The sequence below is a fragment of the Phaenicophaeus curvirostris genome, chromosome 2 (assembly GCF_032191515.1).
Source record: "Phaenicophaeus curvirostris isolate KB17595 chromosome 2, BPBGC_Pcur_1.0, whole genome shotgun sequence".
Classification (NCBI taxonomy): Eukaryota; Metazoa; Chordata; class Aves; order Cuculiformes; family Cuculidae; genus Phaenicophaeus; species Phaenicophaeus curvirostris.
The window spans coordinates 42,461,932-42,484,849 of NC_091393.1; the positions used below are offsets into that span (position 1 = coordinate 42,461,932).

Below are 22,918 nucleotides of genomic sequence, written 5' to 3' on the forward strand. Positions count from 1 at the left end.
ATTTCTTGTCATTGGACGATGTAAGCCAGTGTAGCTCAAGAAAAGTATGAGAGAGTTAAAAATATATTTCAGAAAATGTGAATTAATAATTAATTTTCTTGCAATAATTTTATATAGGAATTGCGAAACAGAATCTGACCGTACAAGCTTATATACATATTATATTACTGTCAACATACACATTTTCCAGGATGAGGATAGGCTGCAAATTTGAGAGATTCAGATTATAAAGGTGTATGAAGTGTAAATTAATATATTCTGACATTTCTCACAATATATCTTGTTCTCGTGAACTCAACAGAGACTCTGTGCTGGCTCCAAGAAGCTGAGAAACATGCAAAGTTACACAGTATACATTCCTTAATAAGTTTTTAAATTTTAAAATTTTAATATATCAGACATCATATAGAATATGCTGAATTTTACCTGCAAAGTCTTTGTAATCCACCAAGTCAAACATTACAATAGCTACTGCTGACCAGGTAACAATCAGAGCAACAACAAGAAGCCATGCTGCTGGCGAGCTGAATGTCGTCACAAGGTCTTCTGTAACTGATTTCTTGCCCACTTTCATGGATGCTGAGGGAATGGATCCGTTCTTACCATCTATTATTGTTGTGGTTGTAGACATACGTCCTAGGAAAATAGTCAAAGAAGGGGAAATAAAATTTAACACTTGGAGCCTAAAAAAACAAGATATCTGAAATTTCAAAGAAACGGATGATGCCTGGTTTGCTCAGACTTTTGCTTCTCACCCTGAGTTCACCTATCTTCTGTCACGGTTGATACAACCTGATAATCTTCTAGGATGACAGAGGTGAGGAAAGTGGCAGAGCTGCTTTATACAAAGATAAACAGATTTATTTTCACTTTTAATGTAAGAAATGGCAAATATACCATTAGAAACCTATCAGTAGAGCTAAGGTATAAGGCTGTTGAAGCCTTTCAGATATTTGCCATCACAAACTCTATTTAACAATCTCTATATTGATACTCTTAAAGAAATGAATGAGAATTAGATCTTTTATATTAACAGTAGGTACACATATTTCTCCCTAAAAATCCCAAGAAGATGGCATAACAAGTTGTCCAATCGTTTTGCTTATGAATACTGATTTTATTTACTAAAAAGTAGAAACTGAGAACAATACTCTAAATCACAGAATCACAGAATAACCAGGTTGGAAGAGACCCACCGGATCACCGAGTCCAACCGTTCCTACCAAACACTAAACCATATCCCTCAGCACCTCGTCCACCCGTGCCTTAAAAATGATACTGAAATTACCTTTATGTATCTCACATACATCCATAGAAGGGGGAAACACAATTCTGGTATCAGAGATTCCCTACCTCTTAATCTGTCATATCTGCGTTCATATTCATACCTTGAATTATTCTACATTTCTTTTGTTTACTAGATTGTGCTTTGCATTTGTGTGTACTTCCCTTAGCACTAGCTTTTACGCTTACTTCTGCACAAGCACCCTGACATTGCTTTGTTTAAAGCCTCAGAAAGTTGCTTTGCTAAATAACAGTGTTGTATAACCAGGAAAAGGTTGGCATTTTACATGTTTTTCATTACTTCTTTGGAATTTAGTCTTATTTATAGAATGTTTATTCTGCTTATGAATAATTTCTAGCTACTAAGAGAAAATTTATGCTCTTTTTAATATATACTATGAAACCACCGCTGCTTCCATTTATTCAAACATAAATTTTGGATCAAACATTTCACAACAGGAGGAAAAATCTGCCAAGTGACAACGAGCAATGAGGATCAGTTTCCTAAAGTCAAATTCAGAATCAGGAGCATTTTGTTATCCTACTGCATAAAAAATGCAAGTGATTTATGCATGCAACAGGTCATAAATGACACATTAAGCATTTTTTTTCCCTTCAGGATATCAGTCAGAGTTTATGATGTGTAAACGAAGATAGAAAAGTACTATGTCATCTTGACAAATCTGATTAGTATCACAGCCTATCTCCAGGGACATACTAATGGCAGATATTTACACAGTTATAATACAAGCAATTAAAACTCTATGTGTGTATATAGACATACACATATTACCATTCAAAAGATCATTCCTCCATGTCTGTGACTATGTAAAAATCATTTCTTCCTGTTTAGTACACCTAACATTTCAAATTCAAACTGCTATGTGTCTTCTTCAATGAAGAAAATACTTTCCCACAATTTATCGGTCTGAGTAATGCTGCAGAGACAAATCTCAGGTGTCCTAAAAAAGTTATCTATTGAATGCTTTTGGCTGCTGATACAGTCAAGTCAGATTTCCCCTTAAAAACTCAGAATGTCATACAATAAAATCACCAGCCTTACATTCACTGAATTAGGAATGAACAGCTATTTACACAAATTTGCCTGGAAATATAACTAAGATAAATGTTGTAAGAATGTTAGAGGTTCCTGATGCATATGCTTGCAGGATGATTCAGGTGCCTAAGAAAGCCTTCCAATGTTGTTATAGGTGCTTTATAGTATAAGAGACATCCTCACAGGACTGGCAGGCATCATCTACAGGACAGTAACTTCTGGACTGCCTAGAGGAACCCAGACAGGATGCTCTAAATCACTGAAAAGAGAAATCAGATCATGTCCCTAGCTACCAACACAAACAAAATTGGCTGGAGGAGTTTATATGAGGTTTCCTGAGGAAGATTGTTTGCTGCTACATAATCTCACGTGAGGTGGATTGTTTATTGATACCATTGCAATTTCATGACTTCAGAAAGAAGAGGCAATAACACCAAGATGATTACTCTTCTCCCTACAACTGCTCTGTTATTGTAGTACCCAATGCTAGTCTGATGCTTTTCTCTGCCACGTTCTTGCTTTGCAGTGCCCAGTTGTTGTGTGCACTTTTGTCCATCTGGTGTCCTACTATTTACACAGCTACACCAGTACAGAAAGAAGTGACATACACATGAGCCATGTTTCCATCCATTCAGTTAGCAGCAATTCTTCTCTTTCTCAAAAAAAAATGACAAAGTTAAGCAGATCTCCTGCATAGGAGGTCATTGAGGTTTCAGGTCCCCAGTGGGGGAATGAGAAATATAGGCATTTGTGATGCTTTGAAACTACTTGTTGAAGTCTGCCAACTTTTACTTGCAACAGGTTAAAATTAGATTCCTGAACTTCCCCAGACATCGCTGCTACCCATTTAATACACATTTTCTTTCCTGAGACAAATTTCAGAGTCAATATTACAGCCAACCAGAATCCAAGTCAGTTTGCTTAAGTACACTTAGATGAACCCTGTAGTGAATCAGGAGACTCATGAGTAGCTCAGTTGTCCCTGTGTTGGGTGTGACAATATCTGTTGCAAGAGCAGAGGGTGCAGCTGAAGGCTGTTACAATTTCAGCCATCCAATTTCAATCTGTCACCACATGTCTGCTAGAGGTTCCTGGCACTTGGATTGTGATTGCTATTGATTTTCAATGAGGATGAGAACTTAAAAAAGTTACATATCCATTTCTATAAGGAAGATTATTCTGTGGATATACCTCTGATTCCACATCACAATTTCTCATGCACATAGATCTACCCCATCAGGTCACAAATGTCACCTTTACATCAACAGGTTGATTTACTAAATTCCAAAGAGCTAAAACTCTGAGACTCATACTCTTCTTCCGTTTTGATAGTTGTCACTTAGGGCCTCATAGCTGTAAATACACCTTGACAATTAGTGACAACTTTGAGGAGCCATCAAGAAAGACTTCAGGGCCATTGCGAAAATGATGGAGGGCTCTGGGGCTCAGATAGTATTCTGCTCCATCCCAAGGCCAAACAGAGAGGAGCTGGAAGTCAGGAAGAAGAATTCAATTAATGCCTGGCTCTGAGCCTGGTGTGAGGAGAGGGGCTTCGGCTTCTTTGATCATGGGGTGGCTCACGCATCCCCAGGCTTTGTTCCTAAGGATGGGACATGTGTGTCTCCTAGGGGGGCTATAGCCCTTTCTAAAAACCTAGCTAAGCTCATAAATTAAGCTTTAAACTAGCTGTGAAGGGGGAGGAGGTTGAGCCCAGGCTAGACAGGAACGAGCCTGGACATGGGGCAATGGTGATTCGGAGAGGGTGTGCTGGTGAGGACCACCAGTACCTCACCACACAGAAAGTGGGGGAGAACACACCTGGGGGTGCTAAGGGAGATACGGGCACTCTGGTGCGAGCTACTCCAGTTACCAGGCAATTGGGAATGAGCTCTGTTCCCTCTAAGAGGGCTGAAGGCTCGGCAGCTCAGCTGAAGTGCATTTACACCGATGCACGCAGCATGGGGAATAAGAAGGAAGGGCTGGAAGCTGTCATAGGGCAAGGAGCCTATGATGTCATTGCCATCACAGAAATGTGGTGGGACGACTCATATAACTGGAGTGCAGCTATGGTGGAGTACAAACTCTTCAGGCGGGATAGGAAGGGTAGGAGAGGAGGCGGGGTAGCCCTCTTTGTAAGGGAGGACTTGGACACCATTGAGATGGATTGTGGTGATGAGGAGATTGAATGCCTGTGGGTTAAAATCAGAGGAGCCCACCAGAAGGTAGATTTTGTGATGGGAGTCTGTTACAGACCACCCAGCCAAGGAGAAACAGCTGATGAGCTCTTCTATAAACAGCTGGGGTTAATCTCTAGATCAATGCTTCTCATTCTTATGGGAGACTTCAATCTTCCTGATATCTGCTGGAAGTACAATAGAGCAGAAAGGAAGCAGTGTAGGAGGTTGCTGGAGTGCGTGGAAGAAAACTTCCTTGCACAGTTGGTGAATGAACAAACAACGGAAGGTGCCCTCCTGGACCTGCTGTTTGTGAACAGAGAAGGCCTTGTGGGGGATGTGGCAGTAGGTGGACGCCTAGGACAAAGTGATCATGAGATGGTAGGGTTTTCTGTTCTAGGTGGAGTGAAGAGGGTGGTTAGCAGGACAGTAGCATTAAATTTCCAGAGGGCAGACTTTGAACTCTTCAGAAGGCTGGTTGGCAAAGTCTCTTGGGAGACAGTACTTAAGGGCAAGGGAGCCCATAAGGGCTGGGAGCTCTTCAAAAAGGAAATCCTAGCAGCTCAGGAGAAAGCCATCCCCATGTTCCAGAAAAAAAGCCGGCAGGGGAGAAAGCCAGCTTGGTTGAATAGAGAGATCTTGAGTGATATCAAGAAGAAGAGAAAAGTTTATGGGCTCTGGAAGAGGGGACAGGCCTCTTGGGTGGACTACAGGAGGGAAGTGAGATTGTGTAGTGAAAAAATCAGAAGGGCTAAGGCTCAACTAGAAATCAGATTGGCCAAGTCTGGGAAAGATAACAAAAAATCTTTCTATAAATATATAAATAATAAAAGGAGGACTAGGGAGATCATACAGTCCCCTGGATGCAGAAGGAACAATAGTGACAGGGGATGAGGAAAAGGCTGAGGTACTTAATGCCCTCTTTGCCTCAGTCTTTAATTGTAAAGAAAGTTGTTCCATCTGTGTACAAACCCAGGAGCTAGAGGAACAAAATGAGGCTCCCATCATCCAAGAGGAGGTGGTCAGAGCCTTGCTTGCCCAACCAGACACCCACAAATCTATGGGGCCGGATGGGATTCACCCAAGGGTATTGAAGGAGCTGGCGGATGTGCTGGCCAAACCCCTTTCCATCATCTTCCAACAGTCCTGGAAGACTGGGGAAGTCCCACTGGACTGGAGGCTGGCTGATGTTGTGCCCATCTACAAGAAGGGTCACAGGGAGGATCCAGGGACCTACAGGCCTGTCAGTCTGACCTCAGTACCAGGTAATGGAGAAGTCATGGAGAAGGTGATCTTGAGTGTTATCATGAAGCACATGCAAGAGAACTGGGTGATCAGGCCCAGTCAACATGGGTTCCTGAAAGGCAGGTCTTGCCAAACTAACCTGATCGCCTTCTATGATAAAGTGACTCGGCTGCTGGATTCTCAGCATTCTGCTTGAGAAACTGTCAGCCTCTGGCCTGGACAGGCGCACACTCTCCTGGGTGGAAAACTGGTTGGATGGCCGGGCCCAGAGAGTGGTGGGAAATGGTGTGAAATCCAGCTGGAGGCCAGTGACAAGTGGGGTTCCCCAGGGCTCAGTGCTGGGTCCAGCCCTGTTCAATGTCTTTATCAATGACCTGGATGAAGGCATCGAGTGCGCCCTTAGCAAGTTTGCGGACGACACTAAGCTGGGTGGAAGTGTTGATCTGCGGGAGGGTAGGGAGGCTCTGCAAAGGGATCTGAACAGGCTGGACCGCTGGGCTGAGACCAATGGCATGAGGTTTAACAAGGCCAAGTGCCGGGTCCTGCACTTGGGGCACAACAACCCTATGCAGTGCTACAGACTAGGAGAAGTCTGTCTAGAAAGCTGCCTGGAGGAGAGGGACCTGGGGGTGTTGGTTGACAACCGACTGAACATGAGCCAGCAGTGTGCCCAGGTGGCCAAGAAGGCCAATGGCATCTTGGCTTGTATCAGAAATGGTGTGACCAGCAGGTCCAGGGAGGTTATCCTCCCTCTGTACTCGGCACTGGTGAGACCGCTCCTCGGATACTGTATTCAGTTCTGGGCCCCTCACCACAAGAAGCATGTTGAAGCTCTTGAGCGAGTCCAGAGAAGAGCGAAAAAGCTGGTGAAGGGGCTGGAGAGCAGGCTTTATGAGGAACGGCTGAGAGAGCTGGGGTTGTTTAGCCTGGAGAAGAGGAGGCTGAGGGGAGACCTCATTGCTCTCTACAACTACCTGAAAGGACGTTGTAGAGAGGAGGGTGCTGGCCTCTTCTCCCAAGAGACAGGGGACAGGACAGAAGGAAATGGCCTCAAGCTCCGCCAGGGGAAATTTAGGCTGGACATCAGGAAAAATTTTTTCACAGAAAGTGTCGTTGGGCACTGGAACAGGTTGCCCAGGGAGGTGGTTGATTCACCTTCCCTGGAGGTGGTTAAGGCACGGGTGGACGAGGTGCTAAGGGGCATGGTTTAGTGTTTGATAGGAATGGTTGGACTTGATGATGCGGTGGGTCTCTTCCAACGTGGTTATTCTATGATTCTATGATTCTGTGAGATCACTGTGTGACTTTAAGAGTTCAGGGTGAGCTTGTAATTCTGGCAGCTTAGATAAAATACCCTTTATATTTGTGAACTGAGCTCTTATTCAGACATTAAAAGCATAGGAGTCCACGGTTAAGGATGGGCACTTGGTTTTTCAGTTCAGCAGTTATACCTCCCACTACCCTAGAAGCAAAACAAAAAGAAAAGAAGTAAAACAATCAAAAAATACTCCTACTCTATTCAGACTTGTGCAAATGTAAAGTAGCAATTTTCTGTATTTTATGTTAGTTTTCAGTTATTTTACGTTATTTTACAGTTATTTTACGCATTACATTATTCATTCTGCCAATAGCACAAAAAACCCCATCAAGTTAAATATTTAATTTAAATCACTTTTTAAGGTTGGGCATAATAAAAGCAGGTGGCTAGTCATGCTACTGAAAAAAAAGAGGTTACTCTTTTTTAAATAATAATATTATTGCTAGGACAATTCATTTGGGATATGAGAAGCCTCATTGCAGTCTGCTATAAATGAGAGAGCTGGTAGATTTTGACGTGTCTGTTCCACTCCCCAGGTGAACACTGCAATAATTAGGCTGTAGAGTATTCTGGATTCAGGTCATTAACAGCTCCTGTTCGACCTATTCCACTTCACTTGGAATATTTAAATACTGATTAAAGGATAAGAAAAAAGAAAGAATAACTGTATAAATCGGCACTGTATGTTAAGCACTGGCTTGAGCCTTGGGCTTTAACCTGGTGACCTTATCAATCCTCCACTGTTGTGATTGGACAGGCAGGAGTCTCAGCCTACAGTAAGGAGGATGCAGCAGGGAGAAAAGGACAAGAGATTTGAAGCCTTCAGTGAAGGACTGGGCAATAGATATGAAATAATCTGCTGCATTTTTTCAGGACCAGCATACCACTTGCAGTGAGTCCACAGATGTTTACTGCTCTTACAGTAACCATTCTTTTCCCATGCAGGGAAAATGTTTTCTACCACAAGTAAAGACTGTGCCTATGCCTGTTGTTCAGGTGGTACTGATGCCTGACTAAGGAATTGTTCTCTTTTAATTTCTCTGCTGCCATTTCTGCACCCTTGGTTTATAGAAAAAGGCAGAATTTCTTCTGTGGTTAATAGTAGCTTGCAATAGAGTAACAGCAGCAATATTATTTCCAGAAGTGGCCAAACTTCTTGTGTCCGGAAAGCTTTTGCTTCATAGTGAGCATGCAGCCAACTTCCCAGTGCTTCCATAGGCACAGAGAGCTGGAAAATCTTGACTGGACCCATGCTTTTTATACGTTTATGTGGGAACAATATGCTGAACAGAGAGAAGAGAGACCCTCAGAACCCACTGTATGCACCTGAACAAAAAGCTTCCAGCATCTAATCTGGCCAGTGTCAAAGGCCAAAAGATACAGACACTGAACAGCTCAGAGAAAGAAGAGCAAGAAGAGTCTCACTGGGCAAAACCTCTGGCTTTCCTCCAAGTGTTGATAAAGTATGAGATTACAGTGTATCTAAAACCACTTACTATGGAGGATTTGTAGTCCTGGTAACCTTCAATAAATAGGAACCTAATTATTACAGATGCACTAATATGGATTATATTTTCTATTGGACACTGGTAGAAGAGCAGATAGGGATAGGTGTAAGAAAAGACAATTTAAATAGGCAAATTAAGCTTATCTTTGAAATCTCCTCTCTCTTGTCATTATCTGCACCAAGTTCTTAGCAAGATGATGACCTACAGTTCAGCCCATAAATGGGTGATGGGCACCTAATGTAAATCTTCTGAGTATGAACCAACCTCTGCAAGCTGTTTCAGTTGTAAGAAAAGCTCATTTATTTAGAGCTGCAGCATAATTCTTGTCTTGAGATGGCTGACATTCAGCTATTTCCTTTCTTTTCTATCATATTACATCCTCGTACATATGAGTGAATGAGTGCAACTGGAATAACTAAAAGGTCATAATATGTAAAAGGAGTTTCACATCTGATACTAGAATTTAAAGACTTCGAAATTCATCACACAGAGTACTGAAGTGTTACTCTACAGCTTATATAACTAAAGTGCAAAGAGAAAAACCTCTTAAGATGTATAATGTATATGTTTGCAAACTTCTTAAAATTAAAAGGTAGTCTTTCTGTAGACCAAAGGCTTAGAAAAATGTGAATGGGACTGCCTGTGTGGGAACATTTGCAGATTTGTTGGTGACTGATAATCATAAAAATGTAATATTCTTTATGAAATATGTAAAATAAGTTTGGAGATCATGCAGCAATCAATTCTACATGGCAAAAGAATAAAGATTATGGAAAATGGAGAGGATGGTGCATGAAAATTAACTGAACAATTGAATTCAGAAAAGACATTTATAATTACATATGGTGCTGTGTACTTTTTTAATTTCCTTTTCTTTTATTATATCTGTATTGGTTTGATTTTTGATCAATAGAGAGCATCTGATAGTTTAAAGAAGTAAATTGTATTAATATTTCCTATTCATTCGTCAAGAAATTATGTACACTAATCTTTTGATCTCATCAATTTCAATAGAAATTTGTAGAATAAAAGATGCATCCTATCAAGCCATGCCATTATCTCATTGAAAGAAAACATGTGCTTCATACTGCATCAGTAAATAATCCTAATGGCATACTGCTACTGCTAAGTACTATGAGTTTAAAACTAGAAGCTTAAAAGTTAAAAATGCAGTATTCTCAGGTGTGATATGTCTTTTGGGATTATAATAAAAACTATTTCTTAAGATACAGTACACTGACATGTGCTATGTGGAAAAAAAGTGAAGAAAATAGTGTAAATAAGGCTAACTAGAAAACCTCCATAACTCTATGAACAGAAAATTATTTTCCAGTTATGTACAGACAGTTTATGATAGGGAATTACAATATAGGTAACGGCATGAAAGAAAGGAAGGCCTTTCAAACACAAAGAGATAATCTCTGTCTCAAAGATTTTCTTTATTTTGTATCCCTAAATGCTGAACAAGTATACTGGCAGGGCAGGGGTTAAGCATTTAGTGCCTGACTTTTGTTTTTTTCTTTGACTAGTGTCTCCTGATGAATCCAAGATAAAGCACCAGCTGGACCAATCATCTGACACGCTGATTCTTCTCATATCTTTGCTGACCTTATTTTCATAAAAGAAATACAAAATAAAAGTCCATTTTTAACAGTATTTTATTTCTGCTATTACTTCTTCATTGCTCTTTATTTATAATGCTACTTGTACAGAAGCAGGATCTTTTTGCTTTAAGAACCTGCTGCATATACCCTGCTTGCACTCATAATTTTTCCATTGTGATATTACAAGCATTTCCATGTCAATCTATTGTGAGAACTAAGATGATTCTAAATGGGAGAGAGAAGTGAGAGAAAATGAACTTTTAAGAAACAAACCTACTATTTTTATGCAAATGCCTTTTATAATAAAGGAGAAGTATAAAATGTAAGGAAGGATTTTTTTTTTAAAGGAACAAGTTTTCAAAGCCTACTGCAAAGTGCTAGTTCCTCTCAGTAGAAGAAATATGGAAAAGTCAGTAACTAAGCTGTAATGTTTTTAACTGAGTTCCTTACTGTATTTTACCCTTTCTTACATAATGCATTGTATACCTAGTACAAATATCTTTTTAAATAATTAATCAACAGAAGCACAACAGTTGTTCATACTGTTCCAAGAATAGCAAACCAAAATGCTTTCAAACCCCACATTTTCTGTCTAGTTAAAATTATCTGAATGCATATATCATTTTTTTTTTCCTGAGGACAGCTACAAAGATTCCTTGAAGGATATTCTTTTAATATAAAAGATTGATTGTATCTCACGTAACAAATTTGCATACATGATTACCTCCTTGACATACAGATTCAAATGACAAATTTGGACCCTAACTGTATGCGGTGAGCCAGAATCACCTGAGGACAGCCTGATCTTCACACCCATGGGAGGCCTCCTCATTATGGGGAAAAATCTGAGTGGAAGGAATTAAGGATTGTTCATCTAGGAAATCTCAGAACTTGGAAGCAGGTATAGGAAGTCCTCTACGGTCTGGAAATTCAGTTTGCTCTAACAAGGATAACTGAGAAAAAAGGTCTTCAAATGATTCTGAAAAAGATAAAGATATATAACTGAGAAAAGACTTACCCTGCAGAGCAAAGCGGGAACAAAAATCTTATCAAACACTTCCTCTCCACATCAAAAAAACCAAAACATAGGCCTTAATGTTTGTAAACCTAATAGGCAACAGCTGCATTTTGAGGAATGCATCATTGGATCCTGTTGAAGAAATACTAGTATTAACTATTACTTGTTCTGGAATAGGCCAAGGTATGAATTGCAGCATAAGATAAATTACATGTAATGAAGAGGAATTCTTCCTTTGTATGGATATCTTGAAGAACACTGAGAACTTCGGGGAGGAAATGGAAACTAGTTTCAGTCAGACCCTAATTACACTGATTTAAAATACAATGAGTGGTAAAATAAGTTACTTCTCTTTCAGCTGACATATCTCTAACCTTTGACTTCAGAGAGCTCACTTAGGTTTGGAGATGAATTTCCATCTTTCCTTAGAATTTTGAATGTCATAGTTTGGTAGAGCATTGATGAATACTTCAAATTAAGTAGAGAAAGGTATTAGTGGTTAATTAGTAGTTAAAATATCCCCTGTGTTGTTGACCCTACTGGAAGTCTTATATGACTGATTGTATTGAAAGCCTCTGTGCAATAATTCCCATCTGAAACGTCTTTGGAAAGAAAAGTAAGGGAAACCTTAAGGACCAGGTTTAAAAGAATGCAAGTTTTATTAGGAAATTTTATAGATCATTTTACTTACAACTGTATCACTTTGTGTAGTAATTTCTTGAGAACTTAGAAGACCACAGGGGTTAACAATAACCAATCAGAACAAATTACTTATCTAAAATTAAGCTACAGGAGGTACAGGTCATAACAACAAGAAAAATGCCATTTGCTGCATTTTAACCTAGTGATGAAGCATGGTTAAGGCTCATTGAGATGCTCCCTTTCCAAAAGGCAATAGATTTTGCCTTTTCGTAATATGGAAGCCAGATATTTTAATTTTTCTCTGTGAACTAACATTTTCTTTCAGAAATATTAAGATTTGTTAAAAAATCAAATGTTTCATTTCCACCTTCTCGGTATGTAGATAAGAGAGTAACTGAATTCTGAACAAAGAATTCTAAATTATCCACACTTTGAAAAATCTACTGTTTGGTTGGTTCACACCTGAATATTTTATTAATCAGCAGCAATATCTTCCCTTCTTTGGAAAAATAATGGTGCTCTAAATAGTAAAAGGATTTACCTTCCTGTTCATCTTAGAAACCTGGCATTTCTGAAAGAGGTGACAAAGGGATATTTAGATGTACTTGTGAGTTGATACAAGCTGAGTGGTGTATCTTATCTTTTAAAACGCCAAAATGAAGGTTGAAGGAAGATAGTTGCCATTTATATAAATAGCATGATATCTTCTGCACTAAGAGCACAGTATGTGTTCTTGTTTGTTTGTTTGTTTTTGGAAACTCAACTTCACACATCCCTGCAACCTTCAGAGAGCATCAGAGAAAAATAAAACCTGACTTCTTTTTGCAGGAAAAAAGAAAAAAAATACCTGTTCTCATCTCCAAAATAATGATAGTATTAATAAATACTGAAAGTCATAGGATAAACTGTAGATTACAAATACTTCTGTCTTCACTCTGGACATGTTTACCAGTACAAATAAAATTCCGGATCCTTGCCTCCTCTGTTGGAACTGCCATTATCTCTCCAATTAGTGATTAATTAGATCAGTTGCTCAATGTCGCTTATACCAAGTTAACATGACAATGGAGGTAAGACCAGCTTTATATATCTTAAAAGACTGATGTCTACAGACTCTGAAAATGAAGGTAGTTCATAAGCTCCTCAACTTACAGCGCAAGCAGTATCCCACAATGCAAGTCTACCAAGTCTTCCACACTGAACTATCTAGTCATCATAGCCCTCAAATATGGAGATCACATACAGTTTGAATAAGTATATGTATAAGTCATACTGAAGAGACTTGACCCCAGCTGTGTTAACAGAGATAGAAGAAAAAGGCATTTTCAGCCAACAAGAATACAGAAATCATTATTATAACCGTTACATAGTAAATATTTACACACACATACACTCTTTAAAGACTTGGCTAAAAAAAAAAAGGAGAGACAAAATTCTACATCTGACACAAGCAGAAAACTAAAATAAGAGCTCATGGCAAGACAGTCATCTGTGTCACTAATATATCTCGTCTGTGAATGATAGTTTAGTATGAAACTATCACAGGTCAGAAAGAGATCTACTGAAGAAAACTGTTATGAGGCTTACAAGACAGTGTAAACAATTCCATAAGAGATGTTAGTTAGTTATAATACTTAGTAAACATGAACAGATGAACCAAGATCTGTCTTATGTCAGGAAGTTATTCTTTAATTAATATGAGAGTACTCCATCTGTACAGTTACTACAGGCACCTAAAATACCATGGACACAAGGTTTTTCTAAAGCCTGCTTTGGAACTCATGAGGCTATGAAAATATATCCCAAACATGCTTTCTAGTAACATATTTGTATTCAGTGTGTGTTCCCATAAAAGAAGAATTCTTGGAAGCAGTGGCCGTCATGACAGAAATGGCCTTCCTTACACATTTTTGTGGGAACAAAATGCTTTGAGGAGTGAACAGACAACCCAGGCTGATGAGGCTATGAACAACCTTATCTAGTGGAAGCTGACCTTGCCCATAGCTGGGGGGGGGGGGTGGTGCATCTGGATGATCTTTAAGATCCCTTCCAATCCAAACCAATCTATGATTCTATGATTCTCAAGAGCTGGGAAATCTTCACACTGTCTTACAAAAAGTTCTTTAATAGAAGTTTATGCCAGATGCTCACATATCAAAATTAAAAAAATGTTTCAGATAAGTATTATGTAATCTGGAGAAAGTTTGATGGTTTCAAGACTAGTGAGGCCCATTCTAAGCAGCAAATCTTTGACCAACTAGGAAAAAGTCACTGTGCCCTTCCTTACTCACAGTTGTTCCTGAACAAGCTATCATCAATTAGTCGAATCTTAATCTATTTTATTCACAATATTCACTCACCAAGTTTTGGAACATATGAAAAACTTATCAATTCAAGTTCAATGAGAAAACATGACTACGTAGTAATCACTACACAGTTTTAGATAACTTTCCTTTTCTCCCTATACACCTCATCTACACATTGAAAAGAAAGAAAACTAAGAACATTTCAATTTTTTTGAAGTTACCTTAGGAAAAAGCAAAATCACTTCAGTAATCATATCCACTTCCTGCACCTTTCCTCCTGCCAGCTCAAATCAATCAACACCTGTCAGCAGGCCATGGCCATGACTAAATTTTGGACTTTTACCCCCAAGAAAATTAACAACAAATGAGACTGCTGGTGACTATGACTTATACCCATAACTAAGCCTGGAAGACTTCTGATACTGCTGATTTTCCCAGTACCATGTTCTGAACAAATGAACACAGAGAAGTTGCTCAAGACCACAATGAATAGCTTACAGATTGGTTTAGGGACTCTTGCTTTTGTGGGCTGGAAATCAGGTTTACAAACCCTTCTCATCTAATTTTACCTATTACAAAGGACTGTAGATTGACTTAGAATCACAGAATCACAGAATGGTTTGGGTTGGAAGGTACCTTAAAGATCATCTAGTTCCAATGCCCCTGCCAACGGCAGGGACACCTCCCGCTAGACTAGGCTGTGCAAGGCTCCTTCCAACGTGGCCTTGAACACTTCCACGGAGTGGGTATCCACAACTCCCCTAGGAAACCTGTGCCAGTGCCTCATCACCCTCATTGTGAAGAATTTCTTCCTAATGTCTAATCTAAATCTTCCCTCTTCCAATGTAAAGCCAGTGCCCCTAGTCCTATCACTACATGCCTGTGTAAGAAGTCCCTCTCCTGCTTTCTTGTAAATACCCTTTAGGTACTGGAAGGCTACTGTAAGGTCTCCCCGGAGACTTCTCTGCAATTTAAAGCTTCCTATTACCTGTCTTCAGATCTCTGCAGAGTAAATGAGATAAAATAATAAAGTCATCAAGTGACCAAATAGATGTGAGATTCAGAGCAGTTTCTAATTTATCCCAGTGATAAATGTCAAGAAGTGGTTACCTAGCTGCATTAGTTATCTCCAGAAATGGAGCCATTCTCTATAATAATTCATAGAAATATCCCTTACTATGTGATGAGATATCCATGTGGCATGTAAAATCACGTGAAATTATGGTTAAGTTTGGATTAAAATGTATGCACAAGTAAATACAGCTCCATGTCTCTCCACTATTGCTTGTTTGAGAAACTATGAAATCTAAATTCAGATTTTAGGGGTCAGATATGACCTTTCCTTGCAAAAATGAGTGCCTGAAAAGCAAGACTTTGATGTGTGCACTTAAAAAGGCTAATTGTTTTATTTCCAAACCATAAGTGAAGTTCCAATTTCTGCATAAACTCTAGCTTGAAATGTTATGTATACTGTGACAGTCATGAAAATATGCATGGAAGATATCAAGAAGTGCAGAGTTATTACAGTAAATATTTGTCTGTGTGTCGTGTTAGTTTTATTGTATGGACAAGACACTTTCTTTGCTTGGGCTTTCCTGGTGGACAATAATAGATAGCATTATACAAATTTGTGGTTTACAGAGAGAGAATCAGCAGAATTATCAACTGATTAATGTAGCTCAAGATTTTCCTGTTTCCTGAAAAAAAGTGCTAACTTATTTTCCCATCTGGCAGAGCAAATCCAGATCCCAAATGAATGCTTTTTTTGACTTCATTTGCCACAACATTCTGTATTAATGTTTTCTACATAAAGCAATAATGATGTTATTTTGAAGCAACATTTTTCCACTAAGCTCAACTTTGCCAATACTAGCATAAAACCTGTTCCTAATGTGAATATATATTTTTTTTCAGTCAAGTTGCTGAATCATAAAAATAGAAATGTTTTTTCCCTACCTCCTTAAAAATGTAAATATTTAGCCATATAAAAGCTATAATACCTAAGGAGGATGGTTTTGGTATAGGATTCTGGACTTAGAAAAGAAAAAAGATTTGTTGTCCACGGTTTAATTGTTAAGTGACTCAGAGAAGTGGCATCTTAATCTTGCAAGTTATTCATATGAAAGATTTACTTGTAGGGTAACGGTGCTTTACACTTATTCAGTGACAGATAAGATAAATTTCTTCTCTGAAATCAAAAATTTCTAAACCAGAAGGCTATTTATTTTTAACATCATTCTATATACAGTTTGTCTAGAAAATCTCTTTGTCCTACTTATATTACACTTCTAACCCTAAAGAGGCAGAATGCACTAATGATAGGCCTGTATATTTGTAATATAGATGAAATAAAAATAATCTCTACTGAGAGGCATATTTGTGAAATTATTCAAACAATGTTAGATTCCAAGTTTTAGAAAACAAAATAAAAACCTACTCATGCTTATGCAGAGTATAGAATGTTGCAAACTGACCATTAATTTTAATTCACTCTCATCGCTTTTTCCTAATCACCACTAGCACAGGAATAAAGCAAAATTGTTGAAACTTCTCCAAGCTACCCTTTCTGGGTATATCTCTGCCCTATTCATTGGATTGGGCATCCATTTACTTATAGTTTTGGAATGTGAGTCTTTCTGAAGTCCACAGCCTCTCTTAATTCTACCCTGAAAAAACCCTCTATCTCAAGGTGGCTCTTCCATATTTTTAGTGCTGGCTGGAGCAGAAAATGAGCTACACCAAGGAAAAATTTTGACCTGGCTAAAATTATAGTTTCCTTATTTTCTCCTATGGAGGATAATCCTAAATTATATTATTCTAAATCAAATAATTGTTAACATCTGCTGTAAGCATGTGCATAGCCATTGTGAAATCATTCAGCTCTCATTCACAAGCTGTAACACCTCCCCACATTCTCTGTAATACCAGATTCCATGTAGCAGAGGATTCAGTATTCCTAGCCCACAACAATAGCCGGTGCTGCAAAGTTTCCACCTAGCTTACATGCATGTGAGACACTTTCAGGACCTATTTAATGTTCCTGCTATCTTGCCTCAACATTAGTCTTTTGTGCTTCAATCCCTGACTCTCATGGTGATAGGAATAAAGAAGAACAAATTTGCATACCTATGCCTGAAGTTCAACATGATGACTGAAAAGAGTAGTTATGCATACTGGTCCTGATTTCATCCCACACTCTTTCATCCAACAGAAAAACCTTTTTGTTCCTTATCAATGAAACAGAGGAAGCAACTGAAAGGACATTTTTCAGTCTGGTATTGCATTGCAAACTGCCTGTGCTGTATTCACGGATCTTCTAGTGTTGCTCAAACATATCCATATGAGCACAATATTTTCCTGTTCATTAAACCTTCACATCATCCTGGTAATATTAAAATTCTTCTGCGCATTTTTGTACATCTTAAAATCTGGATTTGTCCCTAGTCATCTAACATTTATCTTCCCTCCAGTTCACACTCTGATGTAAGACAATGCTACTTTCATTTGAAAGAAAGGAAACATGGGAGCAACTAAGGAAGGAGTATAGGCCATATTGGAAGTCTGGCAGGAGACAGAGCTGAAGCCAGGTCTCCTGTTCTAATTGCTCATTGCTGTATAATGTGTAATGTTTAAGTTAAATATACGAGAAATTTCCTCTGTGTAGTTGTTCATAGTCTTTGCCTGTCCTTTCAAGCAATTTATACGTATTCAGCATGTGTATAAAGTTTCTTGAAGTCTTTCTCTCTTGGATTTTAAGTATACCAAAGGTACTGATACTTTCTACTTTCAGGAAACTTTCAAGCAATTCTCTGTAGTTTCTTTAATATTAATACAGCAGTTTCAATTCATAACTTTGTCAATATAATGAAAAGAGATAGAGATGTCCTCTGCAGATGTAGAAGGTGATAGTCTTTTCTAAATTTTTAAGAAAGCTTTTGAGAGCTGCTTAGTTATTCTGTATACATCTGTGCAAGATTTTGCTGGCTGTTATATTCTAGTCAAAGGCCTATTCATCATCTAACCTTTCTTTATTAATTTCCTTTTCTATTATATCAATAGACTGCAGCTTCGGCTGTAATTAGATAAGTGCTAATAAATAAAAAATGCATGCTTTCACATTTACTGAAGATGATAATTTACATTACAGATGATATATCGGCCTTACAGCTTACATTGTCCGTATTCTGGTGGTCGCATAACTGATAATCTTTCACTCACTAACACAACTTGTCTCCCCAAAAGTACAATGCATTCAGAATTATATTAAAGTATTATGATGGAAGAAAAGAATAGACACAAAGTGTATCTAAAATAGTTGAATGACTAATAATGAATAACATTCACAGTATGAAATAGAAATAGGCCATAAGACATTGTGCTACTCTTGCTGTAACTATTCTTGGCTTTTTATTTAAGGTGGTGCTTTATTTAAACCTTAGGCCAGGTGCCACATAAAAAGTGTGAAAGAAACTTTATAGGATTATGTACTTAAAGAACTCTGTCTACAGACTGTGCATCCTGAGTCTCCTTGGACCTGCACAGGTAGGCTACTTTTGACAAATAAGTGGAGAAAAATTGAAGGTAAACTAGATTTAAATCTAGTTTAAATCCAGGCAAACTAGATTTAAATAAGACATCTCTTGGAAACAGGCTCAGCTTTAAATAAGACTGAGGATCCACACTTCGTTTCTGCTCATCCCGCTGACTGGGGCAAGACTGGTATAGTTAACTCTTTAAGGGACATTTATGAGATACCTGTTGTGGGAGACAGATGCAATATTCTCTTTGTCACTAAATGGGCAGGTGCAAATTCAAATTTCTTCCCTCCCTTTCCAGAAATGCTCTTACCAGGCAGACTACAGCCTGACAGAGACTCTTGAGTATTCATTCCTCAGAGGGTGCTATTCCCTAGCAGGTCACTGCACAAATGGTCTTGGAAGACCATTAAACATCTGTGACTTATTAGTGTCACCATTCCTGTGATCAAATGCTGATAACGTTGATAAAAACTCTGCAAGTATAAGAAAGTGTGAGATATAAATGACATGGAAAAATAGTGTATGGATTTGTATCACATGCAGTGTAGTTCTGTCCCAGCTGATATTTTAATTCAAACCACCTTTAGTCAGAAGCTACTTCTCTGCAAAGAGAAGTATAGATTAAAGAGCGTTAGAGCACTGAAGCATTTGCAGAATCATATAGTCAAAATTTGGGCTGGCAACTTTAACACAGAATAAATTTGGCTGGTACCTTCAGAGGTGCACAAGCTATGAAAAATGGTATTTGTACAGGAGATCTATAGAAAATTAATAGTCTGTATGTTGAGAAGTTCACATTATTAGTATCTATTTCTAAAAAGGTGTTCCTGAAACACTAATTATAAAATCAATAAAGAATAAAATAATTTATGATTTCCTTTGCTTCCCACTTCATTGCCCTAGCATCTAGGCAAGCTGGAAATAAGAAACAAAGGAAATGTTTCTGCAATCTAAAATAAATCAGTATCTTACTAACTGATAATAAAGGAACAAAAATAAATGCTCTTTCTTATAGAACAGGTGCTTTTCTTTCAGCTGATGAGAAAATACTGCAGTTTTATTCAAAATTATTGACAATAGTATCTCCAATCACTGTTGAGAATAAAATGTAATATTTCTATATTTAATGTAGCAGAAAAGTTGGATTCTTACAATAAAATTATGAAAGGCAAAATAGAAGAGGAAAGATTGAAAACCAACATTTAGTTTTAAATTTAAACTTACATACAAGGGTCTGCAGTCTTATCGTTAAAACTTGTTAAAGACAAACATTTATTTAAAGACAATATTTTGCTATGGTTAAAAATTCTTTCATGAAGATTTCTGAGACTCAAGAATAGACTTGAAATAGTAGTAAGTACAAGAACCAAGAACAATGATTGCCTCCTGTCCTGCTGGGAGTAGCAGTGATTTGAGATAGCAGAACTAAGAATTTAATCTGCAGGGTGATCAGGGAGAGGAGCAAAGGGAGGAATGAAGTTGGGATGGAGAGATGTGTGCCTATGGGGAGCACAGTCTCAGGTATCCCACTTCCTGCATCTGGGGACAGGGGACCTTCACAGCTGTCTGGCACTGGGAGAAGTGTTCCACTGCAAATGGCTCTGGCAGGGGACAGTGAAGAAGCTCATAGGTCCTGAAGCTCACCAAATCAGCAGAGTGCAGAGTGGAGGTAATATTTTTTTTTTCTTATTTAGGTTACTCATGTAGAAAACACAGTCAGAAAGTCGAAAATGTGACACATGATTTATACACCTAAATAGAGCTCGTGAACAGTAGAAGTACACTCAAGAATTTCAGTATTCACTTTTGAGAATTGTATAGTATAATATTTACTTTATTAGAATATTAAAGCTTAAAATTATTACCAAGAGGATTTTATTCACTGAAATATTAAGGAAATCAAAGAATTTTTTAGAAGTTAAAATTATTCTAAGATTCTAGTTTAGAGACTCTTTCTTACTACATTAAGTACAGTGACTAATCCAGTGCTTTCCAGATCTCTAGGCACTACCACAGTAAGTAATAATAATCATTGAATCATAGAATGGTTTGGTTTGGAAGGGACCTTAAAAATCATTTAGTTCTAACACCCCTGCTATGGGCAGAGACACCTCCCACTAGACCAGGCTGCTCAAGGCCCCATCCAACCTGGCCTTGAACACCTCCAGGGATGGGGCAGCCACAGCTTCCCTGTTCCAGGGCAACCTGTTCCAGTGTTTCACTACCCTCACTGTGCATAATTTCTCCCTTATGTCAAGTTTAAATCTGCCCATCTCCAATTTATAGCCATTCCCCCTCATCCTATCACTACAAGCCCTCGTAAAAAGTCCAGCCTAGCTTTCTTGCACACCCCCTTCAAGTACTGGAATGCCATTATAAGGTCTCCCTGGAGCATTCTCTTCTCCAGGCTGAACAACTCCAACTCTTTCAGCCTGTCTGTACAGCAGAGGTGCTCCAGCTCTCTGATATTCCTCGTAGCCCTCCTTTGGACCTATTCCAACAGTTCCATATCCTTCCTACATTGAGGATTCCAGAACTGGGCACAGTACTCCAGGTGGGGTCTCACAAGAGTGGACTAGAGGAGAAGGGCATAATAACCTCCCTTAACCTGCTGGCCACACTTTTCCTGATGCAGCCCAGGGTACGGTTGGCCTTCTGGGCTGTGACAGCACACTGACAGCTTTTGCTCAGCTTCTTATCAATCAAAACCCCCAAGTCTTTTTCCACAGGGCTGCTCTCAATCATGCCATTTCTCATCCTATATTGAAATCAGGGACTGTCTCAACCCAGGTGTAGGACCTTGCTCTTGGCCTTCTTGAACCTCATGATGTTAACATAGGCCCACTTCTCCATCTTGTCCAAGTCCCTCTGGATGACATTCTGTCCTACCAGTGTGGCAACTGCATCACTCAGCTTGGTGTCTGCAAACTTGCTCAGGATGCACTTGATCTCACTGTCTATATCATTGATGAAGATATTAAAGAGCACTGGTCCTAATATGGACCCCTGATGGACACCACCCATCACACATCTCCATCTGGACATCAAGCCATTGACCACTACTCTCTGAGTGCAACCACACAACCATTTCCTTATCCACTGAACAGTCTACCCATCAAACTCATATCTCTCTAATTTAGGGAAAAGAATGCTGTGAGGAACCGTGTAAAAGGCTTTATAGAAGTCCAGATAGATTACATCCTGTGTCCACTGATGTGGTTCCCCCATCATAAAAATACACCAGGTTTGTCAGGCAGGGTCTGTTCTTGATGAAGCCATGCTGGCTGCCACTAAACACCTCCCAGTCCTTCATGAGCTTTAGCATAGCTTCAGGGATCTGTTCCATGATCTTCCCAGGAACAGAGGTGAGGCTGACAGGTCAATAGTTCCCAAGGTCATCTTTTCTCCCCTTTTTAAAAATGGGCACAATGGTACTCTTCTTCCAGTCAATAGAAACTTCTCCTGATTGCCATGACTCTTCAAATACCATGGAGAGTGTCTTGGCCACGACGTCAGCCAATTCCCTCAGGACTCCGGGATGCATCAGGTCCCATAGACTTGTATATGCTCAGCTTCCTCAGGTGGTCATGAACCTGATTCTCCCCTACAGTGGGAGGTGCTTTACCCCCCTGGTCCCTTTCTTGTTGTCCCATGACCCAGGAGGGTTGAGGAGAGTGTTCATCAGTGAAGATTAAGGCAAAAGAACTGTTAAGTACCTCAGCCTTCTCCTCATCTGTTGATACAAGGTGACCATTATCATTCATCAGTTGGGGTACATTTTCTTTAATCTCCCTTTTCTAATTAAGATTCCTGTAGAAGCCCTTCTTGTTAGTCTTCACTTCCCTTGCCAAGTTTAGCTCCAGCTGCACCTTGGCCTTCCTGACCCTATCTCTACACAACCGGACAGCATCTCTATACTCTTCTCAGGTTCCCTGTCCCTACTTCCACTGCCTGTGCAGTTCCCTCTTGCTGAAGACAGTTTGACCAACAAGTCTCAACTCAGCCATGGTGGTCTCTTCCCTTCCCTGCCTGATTTTCTACATCTGGGGACTGAGAGCTCTTCTGCTTTATGGAAAGTATACCAGGGATCCTATTGACTAACTCTTCAATGAATGAATGGATCCTATGAATCCAGTATCACTTTATTCATAAATGAATCCGAAACGCTTTATAGTTCTGGCAGCATCTGCAGAAGCAATGTTTTTTTCTGGTTTTCTATCCTTA

General features: G+C 39.1%; 1 protein-coding gene and 1 long non-coding RNA gene across 15 annotated transcripts in view; one reads left to right on the forward strand and one right to left on the reverse strand.

Annotated features, from left to right (window-relative positions):
* Window positions 1-10,195, forward strand: part of LOC138717882 (uncharacterized) — a 29,135-nt gene extending 18,940 nt beyond the window's left edge. The window contains exon 3 of the long non-coding RNA XR_011336974.1: window positions 10,116-10,195. This is a non-coding gene — a long non-coding RNA (uncharacterized lncRNA). The remainder of the gene's footprint in view (window positions 1-10,115) is intronic.
* TRDN (triadin) overlaps window positions 1-22,918 on the reverse strand; it is a 217,455-nt gene that overhangs the window by 184,275 nt on the left and 10,262 nt on the right. For all 14 annotated transcript variants that reach the window (XM_069851798.1, XM_069851792.1, XM_069851787.1 and 11 more), the window contains exon 2: window positions 427-636. In XM_069851798.1, coding sequence (XP_069707899.1) covers window positions 427-636 — 210 coding nt within the window. The remainder of the gene's footprint in view (window positions 1-426; window positions 637-22,918) is intronic.